This window comes from Perna viridis, chromosome 2 (assembly GCF_037379345.1).
Source record: "Perna viridis isolate PV_CMFRI_1.1 ecotype Kerala chromosome 2, ASM3737934v1, whole genome shotgun sequence".
Taxonomy (NCBI): Eukaryota; Metazoa; Mollusca; class Bivalvia; order Mytilida; family Mytilidae; genus Perna; species Perna viridis.
Window position 1 is genome coordinate 29,171,016 of NC_142446.1, and position 21,068 is coordinate 29,192,083.

A 21,068-nucleotide genomic window follows, 5' to 3' on the forward strand; every position below is an offset into this window, starting at 1 on the left:
ATTTTTTTTACCAAATTGACCAAATAAATATGATTTAAATGCATAGTCTTATAAACTTAATGAATTAATGTAGAAGAACTGTTTGAGGAGAAAATGACAAAGGTGACCAAACTTCAAGTTAAATTGCCTACAGAATGTGAAAAATATATCTGTAGGTATTTGATTAATTTCACAAAGGAATTTTTTGACACATTTCAGTTGTCCAGTAGACAAGGGGGAGGCAAATACCAACTCAGATTTTTTGGAACTGTGGTAAGTATAAATGCTATACATCATTTAATAAAAAAAAGTAATGAAAAGGAAAAATAAATGAAATACATAGTTATTCTGTGAAACATTTATAATTTGTTGTACTTTAGCATTGATAGATTTATTTTACAGAGTAATTGCATGTGATTCCAAACCCCACTCAACAATTTGGATTATATATTTGATCATACTTTCTTTTCATCTGAATTCTGTCTTTATTGTCTCAGCTACTCCTTTGCAAATTTATCATTAACAACCTCCCAAAAGACAGCAATTTTTTATGCCTTTGCAACGATAAGTTGGGGGGCATATTGTTTTACCCCTGTCTGTCTGTCCGTAATTCCGTCCATCTGTAATTCTGTCCGTCCCGTAAGTTTTCCACACTTTTTTGGACAATCCTTGAAGATATTGAACTGATTTTTTGAATGTGAGTTTCATGATTAGTTACAGAATGAGTGAAAGTTTCGTTCTGCTACACTGAGTTTTACCAAAAATATGGGCCTGGACTTTAAAAATTTCATGGAAATAACAGTTTTCCACACTTTTTTTGTAAACCCTTGAAAATATTGAACGGCTTTTGGTATGTGAGTCTGTCGTGATTAGTTACAAATCGAATATAAGTTCTTCTACACTGAGCTTTACCAAAATAATGGGCTCTGCACTTTAAAAATTGTATTGAAATAATAGTTTTTCGCTTTTTTTTTGTAAATGCTTGAAGATATTTGACTGGTTTTTGGTATGTGAGTCTTTCATGAGTAGTTACAGATTGAGTTTAAGTTTCGTTCAGCTATGCTGAGTTTTACTCAAAACCACATGCGGGGGCATCATTTGTGTCTCACAGACACAATAACACATCTGACAAAGTGCTTTTTACAATTATGAGTTATGATATAGCTGTATGAAGGTTAAATGCAGGGGCATCACTTTATCTAGTTTTCATATATCTCCAAAACCGTAAGATTTAACCAATTCTCACTTGAAGAATCATGATGAGATCTTTTCTTTTATCATTTTTCACACGTACAACTTTGAAAATATTCTGCTCTGAAACTATTTGACAAAATTTAATGGCATAATTGTTTTTAGGGTATCCTGCATGAACTGATGATTAAAAATTTTTCATTTGTTGAAAAAAAATGGGTGTTGATACTAAAAATAGAACGTAGGGGTCAAAATAGTTTTTTGTTTTTTTTTGCTATTTTTCTTCATCTGTAGAAGATTTATGAAGATGAAAGCTTCTCATAAGATAAACATGATATTCTGAGTTGACTGGCAGTATTGAAATTTTTGGCCAGTCACTGGGATTCCAATGGTGTTTGGTTTCTATAGAAAACATTGTGTTTTATTTTGAATAGTGATGACCAGAGTTTGTTCTGGGCAGCCATTTTCCCGCTAATTTTTCTTCATTTTGTGTTCTTTTTCAGCAAATGTATACTGGGCTAATGCCCCCTCAGACCCAGTGGAATAGCAGTGCATAGTGGGACCTCTGCCCAATTTTTTAAGAGGTTCTAAACACACTTTGAAGGCATTTCCAACATTTTACAGTGCCTTAGGTACTCAGTTGAACTTACATCAGTCAATATAAGCTCTTTTTTCAGAAATGTTTAGTCAAACATGGTAACAGTGCATGATATCTTTACTTACTTAGTTAATAAGGTATGGTTTGCCCTGTGAGCGATTCATTCTTTTCAAGAGCCTCTTCTTTATGGATATATTTAATGTAAGGAATTCATTCAGTTAGTTTGCTTTTGTAGTTTCCTGTGAGTGTTATGGATGAGTTTGCTAGTAAAATGATGGATCTGATGCCAGAAAAAGAAGAGGCAGATATCTCTACATTAGTTTTAGCTCCTATGCCTGGAATGCTTAAATCAGTTTCAGTACAAGTTGGTCAAGCTGTAAGTCATTTTGTCAAAATGCCCTGTTAAACAAATGATGAAACTTTTAATTCTGAACTTTAGATGCCTAACTGGTGGAAATGATTTATTATTGAAACTTTAAATGTTAGTTGAATTTATTTTGTTAACTAAATCATTGTTTTTCTACCAAGTACAGTACTACTGGGAAAGTACTTTTATTCATGGATACCAATTTTCATGGATTAGGGAAGACACGCAAGTTCATGGACTCTTGAATTCGTGGTTTTGAGGTTTTCAGTATACACATCCATGAGATTCTCCTTTTCGTTGGAAACTAGATTTCATGGTTTGACCTACCCATGAAAACAACGAAAATTAGTACCCCACGAACAATAGTACTTCAACAGTATTTATCTTGAGAATTCTTGTACAATCCATTAAATGTGATGTATTCTACATTTGATGAAAATAATCTAATTTAGTGAGAAGCCTGCATTGACTTTTTGTTTTATAAATGATAATTTACAATAACTTGTACAATGCTTACTGTAGGTATCAGAAGGCCAGGAGTTATGTGTCTTAGAAGCCATGAAGATGCAGAACAGTTTGGTGGCTGGGAAAACTGGAAAGGTAAACCAGTACCATATCTAATACGAAGACAGAATACTAAGAATGATATTGTAGAATCCATTACTGGTACACATACCAGAAATTTTTTAAGAATACATCAAATTTGGTTTTCTTCTACTTGATAGTAGAATTTTGCCATTTTTTTTCGCCAGATTTTAGCTCATCTGGCCATGTGAGCTATTGCCATCATTTGGCTTCCATCTTCGTCGTAAATAATTTTTCGAAACTTTTCTACTCTGATGCAATAAGGCCAATTATAACCAAACTTTGTATGAATGTTCCATATGGTATTCTGCATAGAACTGATGTGAGGATTTTTGATCCATCGACAAACAAGGCCACAATTACTAAAAAAATAGAACATCAGACAGAAGTTTTTCACATATACCTCCAAAACTGTTAGGTATAGCCAAATTATGCTGGGGACATTGGAATGCTGTTCTTTTATATAGTGTTTTTTGCTATCATTGATGTTATTTTTTTCAATAATCCTCTCTGACACAACCAAACTTGGTATAAATGATCCTTAGGGTGTTCTTCATATAACTGATATGGGGATTTTTGATCCATTAAAAAATATGGCTGCCCTTGCTGAAAATAGAACATGGGGGTCAAACAGATATTTTTTGCATATATCTCAAAAACTATTAGGTTTAGCCTTATGACATTTGTAATAGTAGTGTTCAGCATGATAAGATCTATTTCTGGTGAAATTTGCATGTAAATCTGTTTAGCCATGTTGGGGTTAGTCCCTTTTTTCAACATCTTTGTGGCAGAGTGCAAAGGTTCCTACTATCATTAACCACAGCAGGGTTCTTTAATATGCAAGGAAGTGGCATCTTTCCCAACACGTTGCACCACTGGGTTGCAGTCTGGCTTTCTGTATTACGGCCTAATGAGCCAAGCATGTAGCCAGGGGCACCCCATTCCACCATCTGGGGCACACAACCCAGTTGTTCAGAGGGCAGAGCTCCCTAGTCCCTGGCCATGATTCTGAGCACTTTTTAGTTGCCTTTTACGACAAGCTTAGCACTGCTGCCAAACGTCATGTGAGCTATTGCCATCACTTGGCGTCCGTCGTCGTCGATAACAATAATACAAAACTCTTCTCCTCTGAATATTCCTTGGGGTATCCTTTATAGGACTGGTGTAGGGATTTTTGATTTGTCAAAAAACATGGCCACCGTTACTAAAAATAGAACATAGGGGTCAGACAGTAGTTTTTCACATTTATCTCCTAAACCGTTAGGATTAACTGAATTCTGACAGGTTGTAGTGTTTAGTGTGATGAGATCTATCTCTGGTCAAATTTTGGTTTTAATCTATTGATCCATGTTGGAGTTATTGCCCTTTTTCAACGATTTTTGCTATTTTTAATGTAATTTCTTTCAAAAATCTTCTCCTCTGACACTACTTGACCAATTAAAAGCAAACTTGGTATGAATGTTCCTTTGGGTATCCTGCATAGAACTGATGTTGGGATTTTTGATTCGTCGAAAAACATGGCCACCTTTACTAAAAATACAACATAGGGGTCAGACAGTAGTTTTTCACATTTATCTCCTAAAATGTTAGGTTTAGCTGAGTTCTGACTCAGGTAAAAGTGTTCAGCATGATGAGATCTATCTCTGGTCAAATTTTGGTTTTAATCTATTGAGGTCTCACTAACCACTTCTAACGTTTCCATTACTTTACATGTTAAAAAAGTAATTTTCAAAGTCTCACTGTGAATTCCCAGGACAAATGACATCTTAAAGCTGCATACCGTTGCGAAGCTTGGAAAATAAGGCTTCAAAAATCATTATGCTAATGGTACGATCATAGTAGAAATTCTTCACAAAATTTACTTGAATAAATAATACTGAAAATCCACATTTTTACCTGTTCTGCTAACTGACAGCATGGAGGCAAATTACTCACACATGTAAACAATATTCATACACTTTTGTAGTTAATTACATATATGATTTTAAAGTACACATTCTCAGCTTTATTTTGACTACTTTTAATCATAATACACACAAATAATGCACTTACAATGCATATGTCTAGGTTCAGTGTGTTTTTGGTACTACATAGGGGGGTGGCCATTTGACCCGGAAGTGGTTAGTGAGACCTTAAAAACATTTTGTGAGTTTTTATGTTTTTCTTTATTTACATTTTATGAAAGCTTGTGGTATTGTGAGTCTAATAAGACCAAAACTATCAAAATCAGACTTAGGACTACAAAGAAATGGTCATTTTTATATCATGCCCCTCAGTGATATTTTCCCTAAATTACTAAAAAATTACAATTTTAACTAACTTGTCACACCAAATTGATACCTATGATAATTCAAGAAGTTGTAATAGTAAATATCATTTATCATTATGAAAAAAGAACAGATTTCAACAATTTATATCATACCTATTTCATTACTGTGTGATTCTTAGTCTGTGCTGTGTGACTATTTGAGTACTTTGAATATCCCAAGCAGTGACATTGTGTATTTCATGGATGACGTCAAGTTATGAGTCACTGTTACTGATAAAAATCTTGTTGCTATGTTGTTTTTTAAAATACCTTGCACAATGCACCTCTTAAAATATAGCCAGATTACCAATATCACTATACTGATTTTATGGGAAAATGGAAATAATGACCAGGAAAGGCAATTTTCCTCAAATTATGCATTTCTCTGAAATATGCCATAATTTAATTTATGGTCTCACTAACCACTTCTAACGTTTCCATTACTTTACATGTTAAAAAAGTAATTTTCAAAGTCTCACTGTGAATTCCCAGGACAAATGACATCTTAAAGCTGCATACCGTTGCGAAGCTTGGAAAATAAGGCTTCAAAAATCATTATGCTAATGGTACGATCATAGTAGAAATTCTTCACAAAATTTACTTGAATAAATAATACTGAAAATCCACATTTTTACCTGTTCTGCTAACTGACAGCATGGAGGCAAATTACTCACACATGTAAACAATATTCATACACTTTTGTAGTTAATTACATATATGATTTTAAAGTACACATTCTCAGCTTTATTTTGACTACTTTTAATCATAATACACACAAATAATGCACTTACAATGCATATGTCTAGGTTCAGTGTGTTTTTGGTACTACATAGGGGGGTGGCCATTTGACCCGGAAGTGGTTAGTGAGACCTTAAAAACATTTTGTGAGTTTTTATGTTTTTCTTTATTTACATTTTATGAAAGCTTGTGGTATTGTGAGTCTAATAAGACCAAAACTATCAAAATCAGACTTAGGACTACAAAGAAATGGTCATTTTTATATCATGCCCCTCAGTGATATTTTCCCTAAATTACTAAAAAATTACAATTTTAACTAACTTGTCACACCAAATTGATACCTATGATAATTCAAGAAGTTGTAATAGTAAATATCATTTATCATTATGAAAAAAGAACAGATTTCAACAATTTATATCATACCTATTTCATTACTGTGTGATTCTTAGTCTGTGCTGTGTGACTATTTGAGTACTTTGAATATCCCAAGCAGTGACATTGTGTATTTCATGGATGACGTCAAGTTATGAGTCACTGTTACTGATAAAAATCTTGTTGCTATGTTGTTTTTTAAAATACCTTGCACAATGCACCTCTTAAAATATAGCCAGATTACCAATATCACTATACTGATTTTATGGGAAAATGGAAATAATGACCAGGAAAGGCAATTTTCCTCAAATTATGCATTTCTCTGAAATATGCCATAATTTAATTTATGGTCTCACTAACCACTTCTAACGTTTCCATTACTTTACATGTTAAAAAAGTAATTTTCAAAGTCTCACTGTGAATTCCCAGGACAAATGACATCTTAAAGCTGCATACCGTTGCGAAGCTTGGAAAATAAGGCTTCAAAAATCATTATGCTAATGGTATGATCATAGTAGAAATTCTTCACAAAATTTACTTGAATAAATAATACTGAAAATCCACATTTTTACCTGTTCTGCTAACTGACAGCATGGAGGCAAATTACTCACACATGTAAACAATATTCATACACTTTTGTAGTTAATTACATATATGATTTTAAAGTACACATTCTCAGCTTTATTTTGACTACTTTTAATCATAATACACACAAATAATGCACTTACAATGCATATGTCTAGGTTCAGTGTGTTTTTGGTACTACATAGGGGGGTGGCCATTTGACCCGGAAGTGGTTAGTGAGACCTTAAAAACATTTTGTGAGTTTTTATGTTTTTCTTTATTTACATTTTATGAAAGCTTGTGGTATTGTGAGTCTAATAAGACCAAAACTATCAAAATCAGACTTAGGACTACAAAGAAATGGTCATTTTTATATCATGCCCCTCAGTGATATTTTCCCTAAATTACTAAAAAATTACAATTTTAACTAACTTGTCACACCAAATTGATACCTATGATAATTCAAGAAGTTGTAATAGTAAATATCATTTATCATTATGAAAAAAGAACAGATTTCAACAATTTATATCATACCTATTTCATTACTGTGTGATTCTTAGTCTGTGCTGTGTGACTATTTGAGTACTTTGAATATCCCAAGCAGTGACATTGTGTATTTCATGGATGACGTCAAGTTATGAGTCACTGTTACTGATAAAAATCTTGTTGCTATGTTGTTTTTTAAAATACCTTGCACAATGCACCTCTTAAAATATAGCCAGATTACCAATATCACTATACTGATTTTATGGGAAAATGGAAATAATGACCAGGAAAGGCAATTTTCCTCAAATTATGCATTTCTCTGAAATATGCCATAATTTAATTTATGGTCTCACTAACCACTTCTAACGTTTCCATTACTTTACATGTTAAAAAAGTAATTTTCAAAGTCTCACTGTGAATTCCCAGGACAAATGACATCTTAAAGCTGCATACCGTTGCGAAGCTTGGAAAATAAGGCTTCAAAAATCATTATGCTAATGGTACGATCATAGTAGAAATTCTTCACAAAATTTACTTGAATAAATAATACTGAAAATCCACATTTTTACCTGTTCTGCTAACTGACAGCATGGAGGCAAATTACTCACACATGTAAACAATATTCATACACTTTTGTAGTTAATTACATATATGATTTTAAAGTACACATTCTCAGCTTTATTTTGACTACTTTTAATCATAATACACACAAATAATGCACTTACAATGCATATGTCTAGGTTCAGTGTGTTTTTGGTACTACATAGGGGGGTGGCCATTTGACCCGGAAGTGGTTAGTGAGACCTTAAAAACATTTTGTGAGTTTTTATGTTTTTCTTTATTTACATTTTATGAAAGCTTGTGGTATTGTGAGTCTAATAAGACCAAAACTATCAAAATCAGACTTAGGACTACAAAGAAATGGTCATTTTTATATCATGCCCCTCAGTGATATTTTCCCTAAATTACTAAAAAATTACAATTTTAACTAACTTGTCACACCAAATTGATACCTATGATAATTCAAGAAGTTGTAATAGTAAATATCATTTATCATTATGAAAAAAGAACAGATTTCAACAATTTATATCATACCTATTTCATTACTGTGTGATTCTTAGTCTGTGCTGTGTGACTATTTGAGTACTTTGAATATCCCAAGCAGTGACATTGTGTATTTCATGGATGACGTCAAGTTATGAGTCACTGTTACTGATAAAAATCTTGTTGCTATGTTGTTTTTTAAAATACCTTGCACAATGCACCTCTTAAAATATAGCCAGATTACCAATATCACTATACTGATTTTATGGGAAAATGGAAATAATGACCAGGAAAGGCAATTTTCCTCAAATTATGCATTTCTCTGAAATATGCCATAATTTAATTTATGGTCTCACTAACCACTTCTAACGTTTCCATTACTTTACATGTTAAAAAAGTAATTTTCAAAGTCTCACTGTGAATTCCCAGGACAAATGACATCTTAAAGCTGCATACCGTTGCGAAGCTTGGAAAATAAGGCTTCAAAAATCATTATGCTAATGGTATGATCATAGTAGAAATTCTTCACAAAATTTACTTGAATAAATAATACTGAAAATCCACATTTTTACCTGTTCTGCTAACTGACAGCATGGAGGCAAATTACTCACACATGTAAACAATATTCATACACTTTTGTAGTTAATTACATATATGATTTTAAAGTACACATTCTCAGCTTTATTTTGACTACTTTTAATCATAATACACACAAATAATGCACTTACAATGCATATGTCTAGGTTCAGTGTGTTTTTGGTACTACATAGGGGGGTGGCCATTTGACCCGGAAGTGGTTAGTGAGACCTTAAAAACATTTTGTGAGTTTTTATGTTTTTCTTTATTTACATTTTATGAAAGCTTGTGGTATTGTGAGTCTAATAAGACCAAAACTATCAAAATCAGACTTAGGACTACAAAGAAATGGTCATTTTTATATCATGCCCCTCAGTGATATTTTCCCTAAATTACTAAAAAATTACAATTTTAACTAACTTGTCACACCAAATTGATACCTATGATAATTCAAGAAGTTGTAATAGTAAATATCATTTATCATTATGAAAAAAGAACAGATTTCAACAATTTATATCATACCTATTTCATTACTGTGTGATTCTTAGTCTGTGCTGTGTGACTATTTGAGTACTTTGAATATCCCAAGCAGTGACATTGTGTATTTCATGGATGACGTCAAGTTATGAGTCACTGTTACTGATAAAAATCTTGTTGCTATGTTGTTTTTTAAAATACCTTGCACAATGCACCTCTTAAAATATAGCCAGATTACCAATATCACTATACTGATTTTATGGGAAAATGGAAATAATGACCAGGAAAGGCAATTTTCCTCAAATTATGCATTTCTCTGAAATATGCCATAATTTAATTTATGGTCTCACTAACCACTTCTAACGTTTCCATTACTTTACATGTTAAAAAAGTAATTTTCAAAGTCTCACTGTGAATTCCCAGGACAAATGACATCTTAAAGCTGCATACCGTTGCGAAGCTTGGAAAATAAGGCTTCAAAAATCATTATGCTAATGGTATGATCATAGTAGAAATTCTTCACAAAATTTACTTGAATAAATAATACTGAAAATCCACATTTTTACCTGTTCTGCTAACTGACAGCATGGAGGCAAATTACTCACACATGTAAACAATATTCATACACTTTTGTAGTTAATTACATATATGATTTTAAAGTACACATTCTCAGCTTTATTTTGACTACTTTTAATCATAATACACACAAATAATGCACTTACAATGCATATGTCTAGGTTCAGTGTGTTTTTGGTACTACATAGGGGGGTGGCCATTTGACCCGGAAGTGGTTAGTGAGACCTTAAAAACATTTTGTGAGTTTTTATGTTTTTCTTTATTTACATTTTATGAAAGCTTGTGGTATTGTGAGTCTAATAAGACCAAAACTATCAAAATCAGACTTAGGACTACAAAGAAATGGTCATTTTTATATCATGCCCCTCAGTGATATTTTCCCTAAATTACTAAAAAATTACAATTTTAACTAACTTGTCACACCAAATTGATACCTATGATAATTCAAGAAGTTGTAATAGTAAATATCATTTATCATTATGAAAAAAGAACAGATTTCAACAATTTATATCATACCTATTTCATTACTGTGTGATTCTTAGTCTGTGCTGTGTGACTATTTGAGTACTTTGAATATCCCAAGCAGTGACATTGTGTATTTCATGGATGACGTCAAGTTATGAGTCACTGTTACTGATAAAAATCTTGTTGCTATGTTGTTTTTTAAAATACCTTGCACAATGCACCTCTTAAAATATAGCCAGATTACCAATATCACTATACTGATTTTATGGGAAAATGGAAATAATGACCAGGAAAGGCAATTTTCCTCAAATTATGCATTTCTCTGAAATATGCCATAATTTAATTTATGGTCTCACTAACCACTTCTAACGTTTCCATTACTTTACATGTTAAAAAAGTAATTTTCAAAGTCTCACTGTGAATTCCCAGGACAAATGACATCTTAAAGCTGCATACCGTTGCGAAGCTTGGAAAATAAGGCTTCAAAAATCATTATGCTAATGGTATGATCATAGTAGAAATTCTTCACAAAATTTACTTGAATAAATAATACTGAAAATCCACATTTTTACCTGTTCTGCTAACTGACAGCATGGAGGCAAATTACTCACACATGTAAACAATATTCATACACTTTTGTAGTTAATTACATATATGATTTTAAAGTACACATTCTCAGCTTTATTTTGACTACTTTTAATCATAATACACACAAATAATGCACTTACAATGCATATGTCTAGGTTCAGTGTGTTTTTGGTACTACATAGGGGGGTGGCCATTTGACCCGGAAGTGGTTAGTGAGACCTTAAAAACATTTTGTGAGTTTTTATGTTTTTCTTTATTTACATTTTATGAAAGCTTGTGGTATTGTGAGTCTAATAAGACCAAAACTATCAAAATCAGACTTAGGACTACAAAGAAATGGTCATTTTTATATCATGCCCCTCAGTGATATTTTCCCTAAATTACTAAAAAATTACAATTTTAACTAACTTGTCACACCAAATTGATACCTATGATAATTCAAGAAGTTGTAATAGTAAATATCATTTATCATTATGAAAAAAGAACAGATTTCAACAATTTATATCATACCTATTTCATTACTGTGTGATTCTTAGTCTGTGCTGTGTGACTATTTGAGTACTTTGAATATCCCAAGCAGTGACATTGTGTATTTCATGGATGACGTCAAGTTATGAGTCACTGTTACTGATAAAAATCTTGTTGCTATGTTGTTTTTTAAAATACCTTGCACAATGCACCTCTTAAAATATAGCCAGATTACCAATATCACTATACTGATTTTATGGGAAAATGGAAATAATGACCAGGAAAGGCAATTTTCCTCAAATTATGCATTTCTCTGAAATATGCCATAATTTAATTTATGGTCTCACTAACCACTTCTAACGTTTCCATTACTTTACATGTTAAAAAAGTAATTTTCAAAGTCTCACTGTGAATTCCCAGGACAAATGACATCTTAAAGCTGCATACCGTTGCGAAGCTTGGAAAATAAGGCTTCAAAAATCATTATGCTAATGGTATGATCATAGTAGAAATTCTTCACAAAATTTACTTGAATAAATAATACTGAAAATCCACATTTTTACCTGTTCTGCTAACTGACAGCATGGAGGCAAATTACTCACACATGTAAACAATATTCATACACTTTTGTAGTTAATTACATATATGATTTTAAAGTACACATTCTCAGCTTTATTTTGACTACTTTTAATCATAATACACACAAATAATGCACTTACAATGCATATGTCTAGGTTCAGTGTGTTTTTGGTACTACATAGGGGGGTGGCCATTTGACCCGGAAGTGGTTAGTGAGACCTGAGCCATGTTGGAGTTATTGCCCTTTTTCAATGATTTTTGCTATTTTTAATGTTATTTCTTTCAAACATCTTCTCCTCTGACACTACTTGACCAATTGATACCAAACTTGGTATGAATGTTCCTTGGGGTATCCTGCATAGAACTGCTGTGGGGATTTTTGATTCGTTGAAAAAAAAAACATGGCCACCATTTCTAAAAATAGAACATAGTGGTCAGACAGTAGTTTTTCACATAGATCTCCTAAACCGTTAGGTTTATCCAAATTCTTTCAATAGCTGAAATGATCCACATTATTAGAACTACAAAAGTCTTCAGACTCCTTTTATGAGTTATTGCCCTTGAAAGGGGAAAAATGACTTTTTTTTTAAATAGTTTTCAGTCATTATCTTGAAAACTATGATAGATTAAAAGAAACTTTCAGTTGTTGAAAAGATCTTGTGATAGTCCTACCAAAGACTTCTTGAGTCAAAATTTTTGGACAACTTCTTGTTTAATTTATTGCCTTTGAAAGGCAAAATTCAACAAGGTGAGCAATTCGTGCTCCTGGGAGCCTCTTGTTCAAAAATCTTCTCCTTTGACACTAGTGGACCATTTAATACCAAACTTTGTAAGAATGTTACTTCAGGTATTTTGACTAGAACTGATGTTGGGATTTTTTTATCTGTCAACAAACATGGCCACTGTTAATAAAAATATATCATAGTTGACTGTCACCATTTATTTTGCCTTTGTTTAGAAAATTGTGAAAAATAGAAGAAAACTTGAGACATCTTAAGCTCTTTAGTCTGATGACATCTACAATCCCTGCAAATTTCAAGTAAAATCTTCCCAACCAGTTAGAGATTTATTCCCTCTTTTATGACATTCTTACCATTTTTTATGCCCCTGCAACAAACTGACGGGGGGCATATTAATTTACCCCTGTCCATCCGTTCGTCCGTCCAGATTACACATGATCATGGCTTGTCCGGCTTTCTCCTCGTACAGTTTTTGAACTACATCTAAAATATTTTACAGAATATTTTTACACATGATAAAGATGTGTAGAAATATTACAGAAATTGGTGATAGTTACACTTGATCATTTTACTCAGAAATATATGGATCATGGCTTGTCCGGCTATCTCTTCTTGTAGTTTTTTAACTACATCTAAAATATTTTACAGGATACTTCTACACATAATGAAGGTGTGCAGGGACAATGGATTTTGATTTTCATGAAGTATTACGAAAATTGGTGATAGTTACACTTAGTCATTTTATTCAGAAATATATAGATCATGGCTTGTCCGGCTATCTCCTTGTACAGTTTTTGAACTACATCTAAAATGTATTACAGGATATTTTTACACATGATGAAGGTGTGTAGGGCCAGAGGATTTTGATTTTTGTGAAATATTACTGAAATTGGTGATAGTTACAATTAGTCATTTTACTCTGAAATAAGGCTATACGGCTTGTCCGGCTATCTCCTCTTGTAGTTTTTGAACTATATCTAAAATATTTTTTGCAGGATGTTTCTACACATAATGATGGTGTGCAAGGTCATAGGATCTTGATTTTCATGAAATATTAAGGAACTGGGTGATAGTTGGATTTTGGACCATGAGTATCACAAGTCTTGGAAGGATTTCTGAATCTGCAAACCATGTCTTCATACAAAAATAAATATGTTATTTGGCAAATTTAGCAAGCGGGGGCATCATTAGTGTCTTACAGACACATTTGTTTTACTAAAAACAAATCACTACTAACAAATGATAAACAGGTCTTCTAGTTTTTTTGTTGTTGCATTTTTTAGTTATAAACTTGAGTTAGCTGAAAGAGATTATTTCTCTATCATAAAGAGGACAAGACCTTTCATCTTTCAGAATTTTAGAAAAAATAAATGGTGTAATATGCAGGTATGACCCCTAAAGTAGCAATTTGGGTAATTTTTTTTTTGCTTTTTTCTTGATATGATTTCTTAAACTCTTCTCAGAAACTATAGGACCAATTGGAACCAAACTTGATATGAATACTCATTAGGGTATCCTGCCTAGAATTTATTTGGGGATTTTTGATTGTCAACTAACATGTCCACTGTTACCTAAAATAGACTGAAAGAGGAGGAAACAACAGTATTTTTTTCAAATATCTCTAAAACCATTAGATTTAGACAAATTCTACATCTAATGGCTTTAGAGATGGCTGCCATTACTAAAAATAGACAGTAGAGGACAAACAGCAGTTTTTTTGTGAATTTTTCAAAAACAGTTTTGGTTTGGACAAATTCTGACTTGGGTTAAAGAAATCTAATCGTGGAGATATTTTCATGAAAATTTGTTGATTGTTATTTTGGAAATAGTGTCCTTTTTGACATTTCTTCTTTGCTTTATTGAAGGGGTGTTGACCTCAATGCTTTTTACATACAGTCCAATTTTTGTGTTGCTCAAATGGCTCTGCAGGTAGCTGGAATGATATAAGGACCTCTTTAATTGATGACTTTTTTGTTCGTAATGATACAACTAAATGATTTCAGTTTTTTAGGTGAGTAAGTCATGTTCTTTAGGGAATCTGTCTGTTCTTGTTTTGATATACATGTCTCAAAAGTATTCCCATAGCTTAAGTACATGTATTGAGATTGTTTTGCATCTGCAGAATTGATGGGAACTTAAATACAACTCTATCAATATTTATGTTACTTTTGTAGATTAAAGCAGTTAACTTTAAGGAAGGACAGACAGTTGATGAAGGAGATATTATTGTTGAGTTACAATGAACAGTACTTACAGTATTCCATTGTTTTCTTGGAGTGAGAGTTTGTACTTCAGCCAAAACACCTCATAAACAAATTTGAAGTGGACTATTGTACGTGAATTTAAGCTTTTTGAGGTTTGAGTGATTCATATTAAAGTGCTGATATTCAGGCCTGTGATAACATGTCTTAATTATTAGATATACAGCTCATGGGACTGTTGTGTTCATTCAAGATGCTCGTCTGTACGCTCTGTCTACCTACTTGTTCATAGGAGTTCCGTTGATTTTAACAAAACAATGCTGTTATATATTTTATTGCTTTGTATTTATTCTGTATACAATAAGGGTGAGATAAGGTATTAAATAAAATTATACAGGTTGCCATTTTAGGGTATATGAGCTCAACTACTGCAGTCTCGCCTATGAAATCAAATGGGGTTGGAGGACCTTGATTTTACATGTTATGGTACAGCCAACAGCTAACTGTAAAAAAAGAATCCGTTGTTGTTTTTTTTTTTTTTTCTTCACTGCCATGAAAGTTTTTTTTTTTAAATACACTATATTTTCATCTTCTCAACAAGAAGTACACTTATAAGGCTAAAACAAGACAAAGGTTATGATATTAATAATCTTATTGGATTGATCCTTTTTTATCAGAACTGATAATAATACTGCCATTTTTTTTCATTTGAAACTACTCTTTATACAATGTTTTAGCTTCTGTCTTACATTTATTACATGTGATGCTTGGAAACCAAAACATTTTGTAATTTTATATCAAATGACATGCCTTTATTTACATTTTACAATTAAAATCTGTTAATTACAAATTCAGCTTGATAAGTAACAAAATGTATTAAACTGAGTCTAATAGTTTTAGGATTCTGAAGCATGTAATGCACTAGTATTTAGATATATTGTATGTTGTGTTTTGATAACATATTTCCACATCAATTAGCTTAAATGGTGTGGATATTGCAATATCATTACATTTATTTACTTTTCATAGAATAAATTAGAAAAACTGAACTTGGAATGTTAATTTCTTATTTGTTTGTGTTTGTACTGGTTTGGAAACTACAAATTTGATTTTCTTCTAACATACAAAAAAATGTGCAGTATTTTATATACTGAACATATCCATGCCTTCATACCACAAATGAATTAGATTTTGCTCTATTTTGTCAATACAAATGTCAATGATGCACATGAAATTAATGGAACTTGGTATACTTATTTATTACAGTTGACTGAATAAGACTTATAGTTTATTATCATATTTTGTTTGCTTGCTTGTTAATTTTGATTTTATTAGTGTGACTGACAGTATGACCATCAGTACTAGGAAATATCTTTGCGAAAATAATTCATGAAACTAACAATTCTAACTTGTATTAGTACATTTTTTCCATCCCAAGAAACCCAAAGCAAGTTGGCAAGTTTTTTTTTTTTAATAAATTGTATTTTTGGGCTTATTTTAAAAAATTTTCAAAAATATTTATTATATGAATGTTTGTTTTACCTGTGCACACACAGTATTTAACTAACCAGCCTTATGCCACTGACCCACATTCATTTTATTCCTACTTGTTACATGATCTTACAATGCCATTGATATTAATGGAATTGTATCACTCCAATTTCTATAAAGCAGATGCATTCTCATATTTTTTTAAGATCTCACAGAATGATATTTGTTAAACCTATTTTTTATCTTAGTTGAGATTATAATTATCCTACATTTACATCTCTGCTACATGATACATTTATAGGTGATTGAAATATTAATATTATTTAAGGTTAGTTTTTGGCTACTGCCTGTGATATTATTTTGTCTACATGGTCAATAATTGTTTGGGGGTTTACTTTCCACCATCAATATGATCATTTTATATATTTTGGTTGCTGTTCATCATGTATTTACAGTAATTTGCATCATATAATAAATATTTAGTTTATATATGTTTTTTTTTTTAATTATAACGACTCATTTTATCTAAATATTTTATTGTTTATTTTCCTATACTTTCCCATGTCACCAGTGGCCAATACTACTTCATTTCTGAACACCAGAGCATTTTCATAACTTGCAGTAAGTAGTACTCCAACCAAATAAATCTGATGTGCAATGTTTGTGTATTTTTTTAATCCTACTTGTAAGTTAGAAGACCATATCATTTTATATGTATTTACATTGTCCAGAATTGGTTTGATTTATTGGCTCTGTTTTTTATTTTAAGCTTATCCAGAAAAGTTAGTGATTAAGTTCAAATGTTTTATGGTCGTCGTCATGAATTTGTCATTATGGTGTGGTCACTGCAATGATTTGTTTTCGTTTATCCAGGATTTGACATCATATGAGCCACCTAAAATTTCTATAAAAGCAGAGGGCACTTACCCCACCAGTATACCATACTGCCAGTTTTAGTAGAGTTTGGTTTTATCATTTATTCTTAAGTTTTATTGTGTATTATTTTAGTTATTTTTTGTTATATATGGCGTTCTGCCTAATTTCCTGGTCAAGTACTTGTCCCTGGATTATGAAGACCTTGTTACTAGTGTTCTAATCATGGTCCTCTTGCTTTGATATGAATATGTTTCTGGACTAACAGGGTAGATACCTCAGAATTATTTGTATAACTGAAAAAACGGTAATTTTTTTTATGATGCTATCGTAATTGTTGTTGTCTGCATTGTTTTCTTTTTGGATTCTGTGTAATGTCTCAGTTTGTAGTGAACCAAATGTCATGAAATTTTGATATAGTGTTATTTGCTGTTAGAGGAAGCATATTATTTAAATGGGGTCACTGGCCCCAATGTTCTGCAATTAAGGAGCCAAAAAGGGTGTGTATTTAAATTGATGTTAGAAGGTTTATTTCTCATTCAATTTTGCCAATTCTTATTTATGAATTTGTGTCTGGAAAAAGTCTGTGTGAAAAATACTTAACAGATTTAAAAAAGCATTTTGCATTTTCAGTCCAAACTCTCAGGTTTAGCAAAATTCTTTCGTATTGCCAAAATCATCCATATTAAAAGGTCTACAAAAGTCTGCATTGGTTCAAAGCTGTCAGGTGACTGTTAGTGTTTTAAACCTTAAAAGGTGAGAAATAGCAGTTTTTTTTAGTTTTCAGCCAATACCTGGAAAACGTTGATAGATAGGAAAAAACATGATCCATATGATAAGGTCTACAATAGTCTGCAGGGATCAAAGTTGTTGGACAACTCCTTGTTACTGCCCTCGAAAGGTGAAAAATGATGTTTTTAGCAGTTTTCAGCCAATGTCTTGAAAACTATAATAAATAGAAAGAAACTTTCAATTGATGAAATGATCCATATGATAAGTTCTACTAAAGTCTGCATTTAGTAAAAATTGTCAGACAACTCCTTGTTAGAGCCTTTGAAATGCAAAAAAATTAACCAGGTGAGAGATTCAGGCTATTGGGACCCTCTTGTTTTTGAAATAATAAAGTACAAATTGAGATCAATGATAGCACCTGGAAAGCAGAACTTTTTATACGGCCACAAAAATATTGCGGTTGTATATTGGTATGGCGTTGTTGTCCATGTTGTCTGTAGAAACTTGGTTTTTGTGCAAGAATTTAAGATGTGGTTGAAGTTATGAAGTTTTCATGTGGTTTTAATAACCACTATAGGAAGGTTCCTAATTCATTTGGAAGTTTTAGAATGAGGGGCCAAAAAGGGTAAAAATAGGTGTTATATTGCTATATAAAATGTTGGTTGTTCTTTTGATTTTGATTATTGTTTTTTATTGACTTATTTAAGTCTGGTAAACTAATGTATCAGCAGATTTGATGCATGTACAAATTATGAGGGGTCAAACGGATTAAAAAAGAATCATTGGATTCCTTATGAAAATCCCTGCCTGTGATTTCAATCAGATTTTAGATATCTCATATGGTTTTCGAGTTATCAGGGGTCAAAGAGACAAAATAAAAAAAATCAACTTTTTAGTATTGGTCTGGATTTGAAAATTCTTATTTTAATTTCAAATTTTTGTGAAATATAGTGTCCAAACCAGTTGTTGTGTCCATAATGAATTGTAAGTCCCCATTCTTGAATGTGTCAAAAACTAATATTGTGTCTACACTTGCTCCAACTTTTAAGGTTTTGACCACTGCGTTCATATCATGCTGTGCCCCACGTACTTAATTGTATTTCAAATTATTGTGCAATATTGTATCCAAACCAGTTGTTGTATCCACAATGAACAGTAAGTCCCTATGTTTAAATGTGTCGAAAATTAATAATGTGTCCTCACTTGCCCCAAGTGCACATTGTTCAACTGATTTTGTATTACATTTGAGGAAATTATCAAATATAGAATCTACTGACAGTTGAAAAGTCATATAACTTGTTTAATAGAAAACTTAGTATTTCACCCACTTGGACTGAAAACCTCATAACAACTTGCCACAAAATTATAGGAATGACTTACACTAACATTTCTACAACCTTGTATTGGTTTGGTCAAACTGCCTGAAAAAGTGTCAATTATTGTATCAACTTTAAATGATTTTTTTATGATTTCATGACTTTCATAGTGTTGCTGTGAATTTGTGTTGTGAATTAAGTGCTATTTACAATAGGTACAACACGCAAAAACCATTCTTGGGTTACCAATATTGCTGAACTGCTAGATTTAGGCAAGAGCAAATGCAAAATTACTGATTTTAGAACATTTTTGCTTTTGACGGTTTTTAGTTTTTGTTTGATTTTCGAAAAGCAGTTTTACTCACTAGTTCAACCTGAATGGATTAGAGAAGTAATTTCCGCTTAAAATAAATTTTTATTCAGGAATTTAAATTTTTGGCAGCAAAATTTTGTTGGTTCACAAAATCCTTAAAAAAATAGGCATTATTTGTAATAAATTAAACATAGTTTCTAAAACTGTTTATTGTATGAATAACAAAACGTAGCTTCAACAAGTCTTGACCTTCGGCTTAACATGTTGTAATGTTTATCAAATGGGACGCACAAAAATAAATCTAAAACAGAACCAAGCCAAAATTGAGAGCAGACTGGACAAATCTAAATTAAGATTCTTTTTTTATGAGGACGCAAAAACGAGGCTCCCAGGACCCTGAACCGCACACTTTATTAAATTTTGCCTTATCATAAGGATCATTTCACTAATGAAAGTTTCCATCTATTATAGTTTTCAAGATATTGGCTGGAAACTGTTAAAAAAAAACATCATTCTTCCCCTTTCAAGAGCAATAACTCCTACAAGGAGTCGTCTGACAACTCGTTTCCCTAGAGACTTATGTAGGTCTTACAATAAGGATCATTTCAGCTATTAAAAGAATTAGGCTAAACCTAACGGTTTTGGAGATATATGCGAAAAACTACTGCCTGACCCCTATGTTCTATTTTTAGTAACGGTGACCATGTTGTTCGACGGATCACAAATCCCCACACATTAGTTCTGTGCATGATACCTCAAGGAACATTCATACCAAATTTGGTTCCAATTGGTCATGTTGTGTCAGAGGAGAAGATTTTTGAAAGGAACAACATTAAAAATAGCAAAAAACGTAAAAATAACCATTACTCCAGCATGGTTTAATAGATTAAAACCAATATTTACCAGATAGGTCTAATCATGCTGAACAATTTTCTGAACAAATGTCAGAATTTGGCTTTACCTTATGGATTTGGAGATATATGCAAAAAATTACTGCCTGATCCATATGTTCTATTTTCAGCAACGATTTTTTTTGACGGATCAGAAATCCCCACATCAGTTCTATGCATGATCTCTCAAAGGAACATTCAGACCCAGTTTGGTTCCAATTGGTCTAGTATTGTCAGAGGAGAAGAGTTTTGAAAAATTGTTAATGACGATGGACGACGACGACGGTCGCCAAGTGATGGCAATAGCTTATTTGGCCTGTGGCAAGGTGGGCTAAAAATGCGGTTGTAAAATGCTATGTCGTTGTCGGCGGCATTGTCGTCCGTAGATATTTGGTTGTCTGGGCAATAATTGTAATATAAGAATACGAAATTTTACCTTTATATTCCATACCAAAAAAATGAATTGAAATTGATTTTCTGGGTTATCAAATAAATTGGGGATAAAAGGACCAAAACAAGTATGTTTCTTGTGTAAAAGTGGTTGGAACACC

The 21,068-nt window shown here is 32.2% G+C and overlaps 1 protein-coding gene across 1 annotated transcript in view; it reads left to right on the top strand.

Moving 5' to 3' along the window:
• The window catches only part of LOC148624525 (propionyl-CoA carboxylase alpha chain, mitochondrial-like), a 42,746-nt gene extending 25,866 nt beyond the window's left edge, over positions 1 to 16,880 (top strand). The window contains exons 20-23 of the mRNA XM_088567183.1: positions 199 to 252; positions 2,004 to 2,144; positions 2,658 to 2,735; positions 14,876 to 16,880. Of these exons, the coding sequence (XP_088423309.1) occupies positions 199 to 252; positions 2,004 to 2,144; positions 2,658 to 2,735; positions 14,876 to 14,944 (342 nt within the window). The 3' untranslated portion in view covers positions 14,945 to 16,880. The remainder of the gene's footprint in view (positions 1 to 198; positions 253 to 2,003; positions 2,145 to 2,657; positions 2,736 to 14,875) is intronic.
• The last annotated feature ends 4,188 nt before the right edge of the window (positions 16,881 to 21,068 follow it).